At 42.4% G+C, this 12,862-nt stretch overlaps 1 protein-coding gene across 1 annotated transcript in view; it reads right to left on the minus strand.

Annotated features, from left to right (window-relative positions):
- STARD9 (StAR related lipid transfer domain containing 9) overlaps positions 1-11,483 on the minus strand; it is a gene marked incomplete at both ends in the record, with an annotated part of 116,016 nt that extends 104,533 nt beyond the window's left edge. Inside the window, one exon of the mRNA XM_082001085.1 lies at positions 11,437-11,483. Within this exon, the coding sequence (XP_081857211.1) occupies positions 11,437-11,483 (47 nt within the window). The remainder of the gene's footprint in view (positions 1-11,436) is intronic.
- Between the last annotated feature and the right edge of the window lie 1,379 nt (positions 11,484-12,862).

Below are 12,862 nucleotides of genomic sequence, written 5' to 3' on the forward strand. Positions count from 1 at the left end.
CCAAATTCTCACCAAATTAATCAAACAAACTAAAGCCAATATATACCACTCAAGTACATGAGAAATACTAAATAATTTTTGAAAGAATTGAGTACATGTCTACTCATATAAACTTTGAAAATAACACTGAAATGTAATAATTGCAAGTACTTAGCTTTCCTACCAATTCCCATCACCCAAATTAACTCCAATCCCAATCTCAACCTGTACTGAGACAGAGGACCTCGTATTGCTGGATGGAAAGCTGGACATGAGCCGGCAATGTGCACTCACAGTCCAGAAGGCCAACCGTATCCTGGGCTGCCTCCAAAGAAGCATGACCAGCAGGTCCAGGGAAGGGATTCTGCCCCTCTACTCCACTGTGGTGAGACCCCACCTGGAGTCCTGTGTCCAACTCTGGAGCCCTCAGTACAGGAAAGACATGGACCTGTTGGAGCAGGTCCAGAGGAGGGCTACAAAAATTATCAGAGGGATGGAACACCTCTCCTAGGAGGACAGGCTGAGAGAGTTGGGGTTGTTCAGCCTGGAGAAGAGAAGGCTCCAGGGAGACCTGACTGCAGCCTTCCAGTACTTAAAGGGGGCTTCTAAGAAAGGTGGGGACAGACTTTTTAGTGGGACCTGATGCGACATGACAAGGGGTAATGGTTTTAAACTAAAAGAGGTTACATTTAGACTGGATCTAAGGAAGATGTCCCATCCCTAGAAACATTGCAGGTCAGGTTGGTCAGGGCTCTGAGCAACCTGATCTAGTTGAAGATGTCCCTGCTCAGTGCAGGGGGGTTGGACTAGATGACCTTTGAAGGTCCCTTCCTACCCAAACTATGCTGTGATTGTAAAAGCAGTATGGCAAAAGTGTCAATCCCTCCTCACTTGCAGAGATTTTTGCTGATCTGCGCATAATGTCAGTTCTGCTTTTTGGAACAATTAATTTTAAACTTTTTTCTAGGCTTTTCTAGAAAAAAGTAGCCTTCTGTGGCCTACTGCTTACAAACACAACCAAAAGCACACCCATAGCAAGCTCGGCAGGATGCATGCTAGCGGTCACTGCTGCTGTCTCTGGGACTCTGTCACATCCCAGGATGTGACCCATTGCCATGATGGCCTATAAGTAAGGTACAACATTTACCAAACTACCTCCACTTGTACCTGGGACACTTTGTGCCATCAAATGGCACTGCTATGCAGTGCCATCCCAGCAGCTGCAGTATAATCCTGAGGCAAATCTAACCCAAGATTTTTCTTGGTTATAAAGTCTAAAGGTTTTATGGGGAAAAGTTCAGGGGGTATTCATATTTATCTTTTCCTTCCCATTAACAGTGTATCATAAGTGTCCCTACCTCCTGTTTATTGGTGGCCTTGGAAGAGATATCTTTAAGAAGCTGCCATCTTAGCACCTCCTGAGCAACTGACCTTGCCCACAGAAACAAAGAAACAAACAATGCAGGGTGTATATTCCAAGTTATGCTAGTCTTCAGAGAGCACTGCCCCAGACAAAATGGGTTGAGGACGCATCTGTTGAGAGACCAACGGTGCAATGGGAAGAGCACCAAGACGCCATACTGGTCCATCAGAAATTGTAGAGAAGAATGTCAAAGCCTTCAGCCATTAGAGCTTCTGCACTCCACTGATAAATTAAGGTTACAGCCACAACTTTCTCAAACACAGCATCCCTCTGTGACACCAACATAATCTGTATCCTTATCCCTACTGCTGTAAACTGTGAAAGTCAAGAGCTTTTAACAGTATGAACATCCTCACTTTGACTAATGCAGATTTAAAAAAAAAAAAAAAAAAATCAAGAATCGATAAATTTACCTAAAGTTTGTTTTCAATGCCTTTCATTATTTAGTACTACCCATTACTATTTTTGATATTTTTCTTTAAGTCATAATTGCTTTACTGTGTCTTGCAAAAGAGGAGTGCACACTCAGTCAGCAATCCTCCTACCAAATTCAGAACAGATGTTTATAAATAATTTAAAAATCTATATTGAAGCCAAGTACACAGAGTTCACCAAGACAGCACGCTGCTATACTAGACGTGCTGCTTAAGTTATCTTTCAAGGCCACTCCTAGCTGCATAGAGCTTTCATTTACTCTGATAATGGCTAACACAATCTGATAGTCAAAAATCAACAATCCTAGTGATCACCATCACCTTTGTGTGGTTTCCCCCCGTTCTTCTTTGCAAATATTATATAGCAACAAAAATAGGAATATTTGGTGCAGAGATAAACATGAGACATTGTCAGTGCTCTTTTCAGATACAGGCCTGCTCAAACAGTTAAAGTCCTTACTTAATCTTACCAGACTTTTGATAGAGAGAGAGAGAGATATATATTCTTGAGCAGGGAGAGGAAGCACAGGATGGCCTCCTCCAGTCACAGTAAGCTCTGCAATCCTGCACAAGTGATGGCACAGTACAAGAAGAGTGTTGTACTGCACCATCTCTGAAGTCTTGTACTGCTAGAACAAGAGCGTCAGGCATCTTTCTTGAGCAATCCAAGTCAGAAATACTCCTGATGATCCATCAGTGCTTTGAACAGCTGTGGAATAATGATGCTTTCTCTTTCACGCAGAGGCATTGAGGGGAGGAGGTAAGAGAAGTGGAAAAAAAGTCTTTTCATCTGTCATACCACCAGCATTTAAGGAACCATGAAATACGGAGGATTTAAAGCAAAGCTACAGTCCAGTCAGTCCAGTTTCAACCACCCTTGATTTTCCAACTGTTTACTGAGTAATGTGATAGTATAATTCACAGACTTTTGCATCAAAGATACTACGTGCAAATACCATGATTTCCATGCAAAAGAGAATTTAGATACAGTGGTCAGTTTTCATTCCACCAGGACAGAACTTCAATATGGGATCATAACTAAATAAATGACTGTGACACTGAACGCTGTGATGCGCGTTGTCTCATCCCTCTTGCTTAGGTACCTCTTTCACTGTATCAAAAGCAGCTGCTGCAGTAAACCCTTAAATTCTAAAAACAGAGGTGCAAAACTCCATTATTTTGTTTAAAATCTATGCTACAGATAGGAAGATGGCAGGAAAATTTTAGAAATGCACTGCTTTTTAAAGTTCATATAAAGCATTGGACTAAAGAAAAGGAAACTGGGGAAATCCTACCCAAAACTTGCATGAATTCTCTGTGCGCAGTGGTGGTGTCTCACCACATGCGGCACAAAGGTTCCACAAGACTGGCATCCAACCACTGCACCATTCCCCAGGGGAGATGCACAGCGATCTCTATGCATGCAGTCATGTCATCTTACATTACTACAACTTCTCCAGATACAGTATGTGGTCTTAGAGAAAACTGCCCAGCAAAGACATGGCTCTGGACAGGTTATTTAATGACATTGTACCCCATTTTAATTTGCTGCATACAAAAAAAAATCTGATCCCTGCTCCAAAACATTCTGACACTCATGAAGTATTCTTAGGATTTGGGAGGAAAAGTGTTCTATGAAAATGCAAAATACTAGTTAGAAGGCTTCCAAAAGCTAGTTTTTCTGGGGTTTTTTTAGGACATTGTTGTAGCTGCTTTTGCACATGCAACAAGGGAAGTGAAAGAAGAGGAGACAGTCAGCCTCTTACTCTGGGAAGTAAACTGCCAGTAGCTAGCACCTTGTGCTAGCTTAAATGAGTACAGGCACAGTATTGTCACATAACATCAGCAGAAGAATCCTCTTCTGTGGAATGGGTGGTGGTGGCCACTCAGGACATGCAGAGTCCTGCCCTTTTAAAGAGCTAGAAAGTCTGTCCTTTACCAAAGTTAAAAAACATGCAACTGCACAAAGAATACATCTGGGAAAGGTTGCTGATGCCGTACCCTTATAAAAACACAGATGTGGCTTATGAAAACCACCTGCTAATGCCAAGTACAGATACTAATAGAAAAATGCAGCCACCCCAATGACAGTTTACATGAAACTTTAAATAATAGACTAGGCAAAGGAAAACAACTAATTTGAGAGAGAGGGGAAAAGATGTCAAGATAATCTTAACAATAGTCCAGGTTACAAAACAGGATACACAAACATTAAGACACATTTGTTTGTGAGAGGAACCTCCTTTATAAACACAAAATTAGAATCTCGACTTTTCGTTTTAAAATCCCGGCTCTTCTGTGGACAAGAAGCTTGAAATCATGAGCAACGCATAACCAATGCAGTTTGTACAGATTTTCAGACAGCAACTCTTAGAGGCCTAAGACAGCTCTTTCCCACCACCAGGTACCAACCCCAAACCCCATGGCTTTTGGGACAGAGTTCAACTACCACCACCTGAAGAATGGGACTGTCATGTAACAGAGGGACACAGAGGAACAACAGTCACTCAACTATCACAGTACATAAAGACACTTCACTATACTGTGTTCAATGGCCTGCCTTAGTCTAAACCTGGGAACAGCATGACAAATATTTAACAGTCCTAAACAAGCTAAAAGTTATTTTCTGCTCTTGCCTGTTACCTGTTTTTTCTTATAATTATACCTTTTCTTTTCACAGAGACATTCCGGTCCCTTTGAAATCACAGACAATTTTGTAATTTTCTTCAAAGAAAGTAGTATTTTGTTTTGTATTTGAAAGTTACATCCATATGGAACATCACAGAATCATTGAGGTTGGAAAAGACCTTTAAGATCATCAAGTCCAATCATCAACCCAACAGCACCATGCCCACTAAACCATGTCCCATAGTGCCACGTTCACATGTTTTTTGAACACCTCCAGTGATGACTCCACCACCTCCCTGGGCAGCCTGTTCCAATGTTTGACCACTCTCTCAGTGAAGAAATTTTTCCTAATACCTAGTCCAAACCTCCCCTGGCGCAACTTGAGGCCATTTCCTCTCGTCCTATGGCTAGTTACTTGGGAGAAGAGACCAACACCCACATCGCCACAACCACCTTCCTGGTAGTTGTAGAGAGCGATAAGGTCTCCCCTCAGCCTCCTCTTCTCCAGACTAAACAACCCCAGTTCCCTCAGCTGCTCCTCATAAGACTTGTGCTCCAGAGCCCTCACCAGCTTCATTGTCCTTCTCTGGACACGCTCCAGCACCTCAACGTCCTTCTTGTAGTGAGGGGCCCAAAACTGAACACAGTATTCGAGATGTGGCCTCACCAGTGCTGAGTACCAAATTATACCACATCCATTTTCCAGAGAATTTTTGACTGCAATATATTTCTTATGCTCATGTAAAATATATACAGGTTTCTAAGGAAGTTATTTCCAATTACATCCAGTAAAGCAGTTAATGGAGATGATAGCAATATTCCACTAGCAGACAGCTAATTTATCGAACACACACTTGGGTCACAGAGCAAAGTTTAAGGCAGCTCAAGAAAAGTACCAAAAGGAAGAAAAAAAAAATCCTCACATCTACCTTTAGAAATATAAAGGAAAGTAAGTGTTCTCTCCTTGCAAGCACTGTTTTTTTTAAGAAAGTTAAATCAAACACTTTTTAAACACTATCCAAAAAGCACAGAAAAGCTAACTTACGCCAAATTTGAAGTTGTAAACAAATATAAACTGTATGAATATTAATGATGCCAATATCTTGTGTCAATTATACACTTGCAGCAAATACAGGTGAAGTAGTGTATCACAACAACAATTTGAATTTGGCTTTTTTTTTTCCTTAAAATATAATTGGAAAAGCTTTTGAAATGTTAACCTAAATGTCTACGGTTATCTTTCCTCAGAATACATTCCTCTTAACTGTGGCATTATGCAGTTTTAAGAGAGAGATACAACAACCCGAACAGGGTTAGTTCAAAAAGTGCTTCAGAAGGGCAGCAGTGAGCAACTTGTGAAGAATAAACATTTTACAGGGAATATGCTTAATAATTTGTTTTGGTGGGGGTGAGAGGGAGAACAACAATAATCTCCAATCTGCTGTTGCTTTAATTTTATTTTGATACAGCATTTAACATCTGTTATGCATTAGATTCAAGGAACGTTTTCTACAAAATTTGCTACAAGTTACCACTTTTGTCAGCAGTGGGCCATATTGCTGTATCTAAGTTCTTGTGGTTATACATGAGCATGTAAAATAGCTAATAGCAGAGTCTATAAAAGAGCAACAAGTCTTGCTTACAAAATAATCCTTCCTCTTACTTACCACAGTGTGATTACAAAGAACAAACGAGGTGGACCAGAGCAGAGAGACTAGTTAACGGAGCTGACCCTGCAGCAGATTAATAAAGGCATACCCAGTAAAAACCAATGGTGATTTACTTCACATGATTTCCAAAATGATTTTTCAAGTAATTTTATTTTTCCACATAGCTTTCCTTTTGAATAGAAACAAATTTTAAATATTCACATCATAATGCACCAGTCAGCTGAGGTCCTCTCTCACCTATTCACTGCAGCTACGCTCAAAGCTCAAAGTTAGCCTGGCACACCGAGCACATTTCTGGAAGCTGTGAGGAAATTTTCCCTACAATTCCCTCTCAGCCTTGGGTCTGCTCACACCTGAGTTCTTAAGACTCGAACTTAACACCTCCACCCCTATCCCATCCTCAAACCTCATTACCTGCTGCATCCCGAGAAGGCAATTAGAGGACTATGCCATACAGAGCAGCAGTAACAAGGAAAACAACTGCTGCAGCTCGGACTGTGACAGTAAACACCTGCACAGCTGGAAGTGCAGTTCAGCTTTGCCAGTTGGGCCTACCCAGACGTTTCTCTGATGCTCTCATTTGCAGAGTGTGGAGGACAAGCTCAGGAGCTCCTGAGGGGATTGGGAAATAAGCAGCTGGCCAGGAGGCTTCACGTTACAGCTTGGAAACAATGCAAAGCGGAAAAAGGCAAAGGGCAGCTTTTGAGTTAATTAATCTGTTTAGCAACTCTTTCAGGTGACATGTCTATGAGCGTTATAGAGGATGACAGAGTTCATTTGTGAGTTCTTAAAGACACCAGGAAAGACCCTTTCAGATAAGAGCTCTTTGCCAGTCTCTCTTTTTCCAGGCCACAGAGGCAGCTGAAAAGAAGGTATTTTCAGTAGCAGAATATGTCTTCTGTTTTGCTGGGTCCTGCACAAGTAGCTCCTAAACTTCAGGGCCCAGCAAAGTACTTTAAACTCTGAAAAAGTGTCACGGGGCAACTTGCATGCCCTAGTGTCATGTTTTTAACTAGCTATAATTTTACAATTCAATTAAATTAACTTGCTGTGAATTATTTTACCTAGGCCTCAATCCACAATCCGTGAAGGAATGCACTGTCTTCTAGTCACTGGTGCATGCTAAAAAGAGAATCCTATAGTAATGCATGAGGCCTTTCACTGTGGTACAGAGTGCTGTTTTTTCAAATCCTTCTTTCCCATCTTTAAGACCGCTTGCGTAGCAGCTCTCAAACTACACCGTGACAAAGGAACGCAACCTGGCTATGCACAAGTGAACGGAGACCAGCAGGATGCAGAGCAGAAGATGTAGCAGAAGTGGTTCATGGAGGAAAAGGCGTGAGGCAGCTGTGCTCCATCCTGGTCCCAACGATACTGTGCTGGACACACTGACCGCCCTCCTCCCAAAGGGCCTCCCATGCACAAACACATCCCTCCCTTCCTCCTCTCACTAACACAGGGCTGAGGTCTGCCATAAGAGCAATCAGCAGCCACAACTAGGTATTAATATTGTGATGGTATACCATAGGGACAAACATTTTTGAAACTAGCACTGGTTGCTGCTGGCCTGCATAAACGGTAAAAGGGCATGTCTAATGTTGCAGGGGTGTTTCTGTAGCATACAAACAGCCGACACAGCTGTGAGAGAGCTACCCCAGCACAAGGGGAGCCCTGGACACGGTACTGAAATACTCGAAGGGTAATGTTTTCACTTAACCTCTTTCTCAGCTAGTCACACTATTTCCAGGTATGGAGGGTCAGATCTGCTATCACAGCACCACACTGCAGACCGTGGTGCCGGCATACTCCACAGCAGAAACCAAGAAAGAAAAAGAAACAACATTCCTAGTTCACATAGTTACGTGCTAGCATTGAAAGCGTTTTCATCAACAGCCGCTGACTGACAGCCAAAAATAACATTACACTTTCCTTACAAAAGTCTAACATCTCATAGATGAAGCATTAAGTTGTCCGGAAATAAACCATAAAGGGATTTAATCAGTTCCCAGCTCCTATTTAATACCTGATTACTACCTATAACTATAGTCAATTTATAGCACCCATTCAAGCTTCCATATTTCCTTCTGAAGGGGAAATGTATTTACACAGAACAAGTATCCATGTAATCGCGAAGTAACAAATATCTTTAGTATGTAGAATAGCAAATGTGCAATAAAGACTTTTTAAAAGCCATGTCACTCCAAGGAACATACATGAGGGAATTTACTCCCAGGACAACATTTTGGTGATTAAAAAAATCATTTAGTCTGTTACAGAATGACTGATGGCATTATGAAGAACATTGGCTACAAGCTATTTAAAGTTTAGGCAAAGGAAGAATTTCTGCATTCTGTATAATACTCGCTTTAGAACTATCAGGGATTACTTGTGCATACGAGCTCTCTGTCAAAGAATGCATTGTGATGGGCGCTGTACAGGCACAGAACAAAAAGACCACTCTTTGCCTTATGCTAAATAACAAGTTGCAGATGGGATTAATATCTTTATTAAGATATTTAATCTTAAAGCTTTAAACAGAAAGCAGGATTTTATGAACGCCTGCATTAACATGTTTTAACATGTGAATATTCTGTAAATTTTAAGATGCAAGCCCAATGTTCATCTGCCATTGTAAATTAAATGACAAGAAGCAATAAGCATGTAAAGTTTGTATGACAGTCCAGAAACAACCAACTAACCGTCTAGTTCTAGCCTTTGCCCACAGCTTTTCAATTTTTGGGGACTCTTAAAAAGCAAAGTTTAATATTTTTGGCTGGAACTGTGATTGTACACATTACAGTACTTCAGTCCAGTTGAATTGAAATTTTTCTACAGGAAGTTTTTCTTTTTAAAGCACCGAAGAGATCGTAGGAGCTCTGGCAACATAGGTACCTGTTAGAGGTAATCACAGCATGTGTATATAGAGAGGGCGAGAGGTTTGTGCGACCACAATGTGGAGGTAGTGTAAGAAGCTGGAATAGAAAGAGCAGGCCTTTATCCCCACTAAGAGCTTTAGTCCTTTCAATGTCTAACAAGGTTACTTTAAGCCTCCGTATATTTGGTATTGTTTGCCTCGAAGTCATTACATTTGGACAATTTCGGTCAAGGCTAGAAAGCAAGATCTCATGTCAGAGCCTTCACAGAGACCATCCAATCACTTCCCCTTTCCTTTTATAAAATATAAAAGTCCATCTTGAAACGCTTTTGCTGACCTCAGCTGTGGCAAAACAGTGCAAGGAACAAATGCCCTATTGCCTTTGCGGTTAAATACCCTTAGGCTGGTTGCTGCCTCCCCATCCTATCTGTTACACTGCCACAGGTTGAGTAGATGGAATTGCTTAACAGACTCTTCCCACATTACTCCCTGGGTTTCCACTCTCACCTTCGCACAAACATTTCTGTTTCAGCACCAGATTAACTTCTCCCATGTCCAGGAGGCCACCCACCCTTCTGATCCTACCCTCCTCTCCAGACTACATTCCCTACCAAACAGCTGGCCCACACTGACTATATCAAAGGTTTTCCTGTTTATCACACTGTATCTGACAGAGTTATAGGCGCTGTTTAATGCTAGAATGACATATGCGCTATTATGCACTATTTAATGCTATCCATTGGGGAAAAAACGTTAAGACAGACATGGTGCAAAGTTCCTCACCAAGGAGGATCTGGTGTGAGGGAAAATTACACCCCGGCCAATTTAGTCTTTGGCATGTCTTCCCCAACTGCTAAGAAACATTAATTTAACTTACATCTACAGGAGACCCTACTAAGTCCGCTACATAATTGCAAATAGGCAGCCAAATGCTATTGTGGTAAAAACAAGTATGTCATTGCACAGTGAAATACATTGCCAAGTCAATCTTTTAAGTACTTTCAAACTCCAGTGAACTCTTGCAAGATTGAAACAAAAGGGTCCTATGGTCTGGATAACTTAGTATCATTACCAAATTGTCATTTAATGTTAATGCTTAGCACTTGTATTATGCTTTTTATTTCTAAAGAGCATAATGGCAATTTATTTAACCAGTAAATGCTAAGAATGACTAACAATACGGAAGAGTATCTCCAACACTAAAGCAACACTAAGCAATGAAAGGTTAAACTTAGCTTACTTCGGTGCTGCAACTCTTCTTACAATATGCCAGTACCTGTTAAAGTCTGTTCCATTCACAGCTGTACAAAAAATCAGAACTATATTACCCAAACATGTTTTTAAATGAAATTATGGACAAAGTATTTTTTTTTAAATCAGTTAGCTTAGGCTTTTTTACAATCAGTTAGCTTTGAGTTAAAGGTAAAATATATTGAAAATCTGTAAATTACTTTCCACCTTTCCCTTTTCTATTAAGATTAGCAGGTTTGTTTTGGGTGGGGTTTTTTATTTTATTCAACACTCTCCGATTTTTTAAAATCCATAGACAATTAAGAACTCAAAAGAGTCCAAAATATGGTAGTGTGCTGATGGCTAAATGACTATGCTACTTGTCTGGCTGGGCAACTCTTGCAGAATCATTTTCCCTACTACATGAAAGAGTTATTTATCACAGAAGTCAATGCAGTCAGAAGACAACTTGAGGGGCTCATGCTAAAAAGAAAGGCAGCATCAAATCAAAGACTGGCCCTCAGAGCTCATACCACTTTTTCAAACTATTTCTGCCTGAAGTGCTACAGCCTTTCTCCAACAGGAGGAGTAAATTACCAGCCACTGAAATTTTGGCTGCTTGCTTTTTCTCTTTCTTTTCCTCCCCGAATTTCCAAAGTCTGCAAGGTCTTTTTTATGTGTCACATCCAAACACCACCAGAGCATTGTGCTAGGGCATCTTCTTGTTTGTGGGAGTTGTCTTCAAGCCGTATCATTTAGCTTTTGGGATTTTTATTGGAGCCAAGCAAGCCGGGGAGGGAGCGGAGCTGAGCGACAATGGGAATATCCGGCTCTGCCTCCCGCTGGAAAAAACAGCAACAACAGAAGGGGAAGGGAAGATTCCCTGACACTGGATGACAATTGTCCTATTTTGGGGAGCTCAGGGAGAGGGAAGTCAGCCTAACAGCTCTAGTGGGTGACTTTTCCAAGAAAATTTTCCAAGCTGCTCAGTGAGCCGGAGAGCGGAGTCCGGCCACTCCTCGTTCCTCACCGTTAAGCTCCCCAGCGCCTGCTGTCCCTCCCTCAGTCCCGGCTAAGCCGCCTCACAGCGGCGATCCCGTCCCCGGTGACGGGACCAGCGGCACCCCATCACCCCTTGCAGCCGCCCCGCTCCCGCGGACGACCGGGACCTCCCCCCTCCGCTCCCTCAAAACGCACCTTTTGCTCAGAGGCCGGACCCGCACGGCCACCTTGACATTAGCCATGGCTCGGCTCAGGGCCCGCAGCCGCGGCCGTCCGCCCCCCGGCCCCGCATCACCCCTCGGCGCGGCGCTGGGAGGAGCCGGGCCTCCCGCCCCGCCCCGCCGCGGAGGGGAGGCCCGGCCCGGCCCGGCCCGGCCCAGGCAGGCCTGCGGGGGCGGTGGGGACACCTCCCCGGGCGGAGAGGCGGCCTTTCGGGTAAACTCTCCCCAAAGCAGCCGCGCGGCTCCCTCTCCGGCACCCAAACCGGCTTCTCCCGCCTAAAACAAGTCCGCCCGGGAGAGCGGGACCCCCAGACCGAGGGACGGTGGCTTGGCGTTTAAAACGGCCAGGGATGCCCCTCCTCCCCCGGCAGCACGGCCAAATGCTCATTTGCAGCAGCGTAACAACTCGGACTTTACCGAAGAGTTTAATGCTGACAGTCCGATTAGATGGGTGCTGCCACAAAGACACTCGCTAGGGACTACCCAAGAGGTGACACTCACTAGGGACTACCCAAAAGAAACCAATTTGTTCCAGGGGTAAAGAACTGCCAGCCTATTCCTACATACATTTGCCCCCATTTCTTTTCCTAGTAACAATGCAGGCAATCAGAAAACCAGCAGTGTTTGAAGCGCAAAGCACTCTGTATTTAATTAATTCAACAGTAATTTAAGGAAGGTAAGTATCCCTTCCTTGCTAGAGCTAATGGAAAGCTCTCAGCTGTCTTAAATCCTTTCAAAAGCCTCCTGTGCAAAATAAAACTTTGAAACTTCCAAAGAACTGTAAGTGAAATCAATGTCAATCTGTTGCATTGATAGAGGTCTTGCACTTAGAGTAGCATAAAAATCACCAGAAGTTTAATAAATTGCTTTTAGAGCATTGTCCTTGTCAACTACCAACATTATTGTGAAGCTGTGAGAGGAAGCAGCCTTGGCTTCACACATAAACAAAATGCCAGGCTCAACAGACAATTCCTGTTTGTTTTTTGCCAGTGTTGTTACTCATTTTTAACTGTACTTTTTCTGGTTTCGCATTTCAAAATATGAGAAACTCTGAGCCATATCTGAGTATCATACAGGAGTGTTTTACAGTCCATTTAAACATCTTCTGTTTAAATTGCCTTTTAACTGTACTATTTGTTTGCACTTTTAAGTATAATTCTCCTTATAAGACAATTTGCTGTAAGATCCAGATGCATCAAATCCAAATGAAAAAGATACTACAATACAGCAACCTTCCAGATTAAAGTATGGGATGAATCCTTCAGAACCAACACTTTTCATAATTCATGACCCATCACAGAAATGCTAAAATGAATACCTACAAGCTGTGATCACTGTTTACTTCGATAGATTTATCCTTTTAACCATGCTAAAGAATGAATTGGTAGGGCAATGGCAAA

The sequence above is a fragment of the Phaethon aethereus genome, assembly GCF_964289735.1.
Source record: "Phaethon aethereus genome assembly, chromosome: 5".
In the NCBI taxonomy this organism is placed as follows: Eukaryota; Metazoa; Chordata; class Aves; order Phaethontiformes; family Phaethontidae; genus Phaethon; species Phaethon aethereus.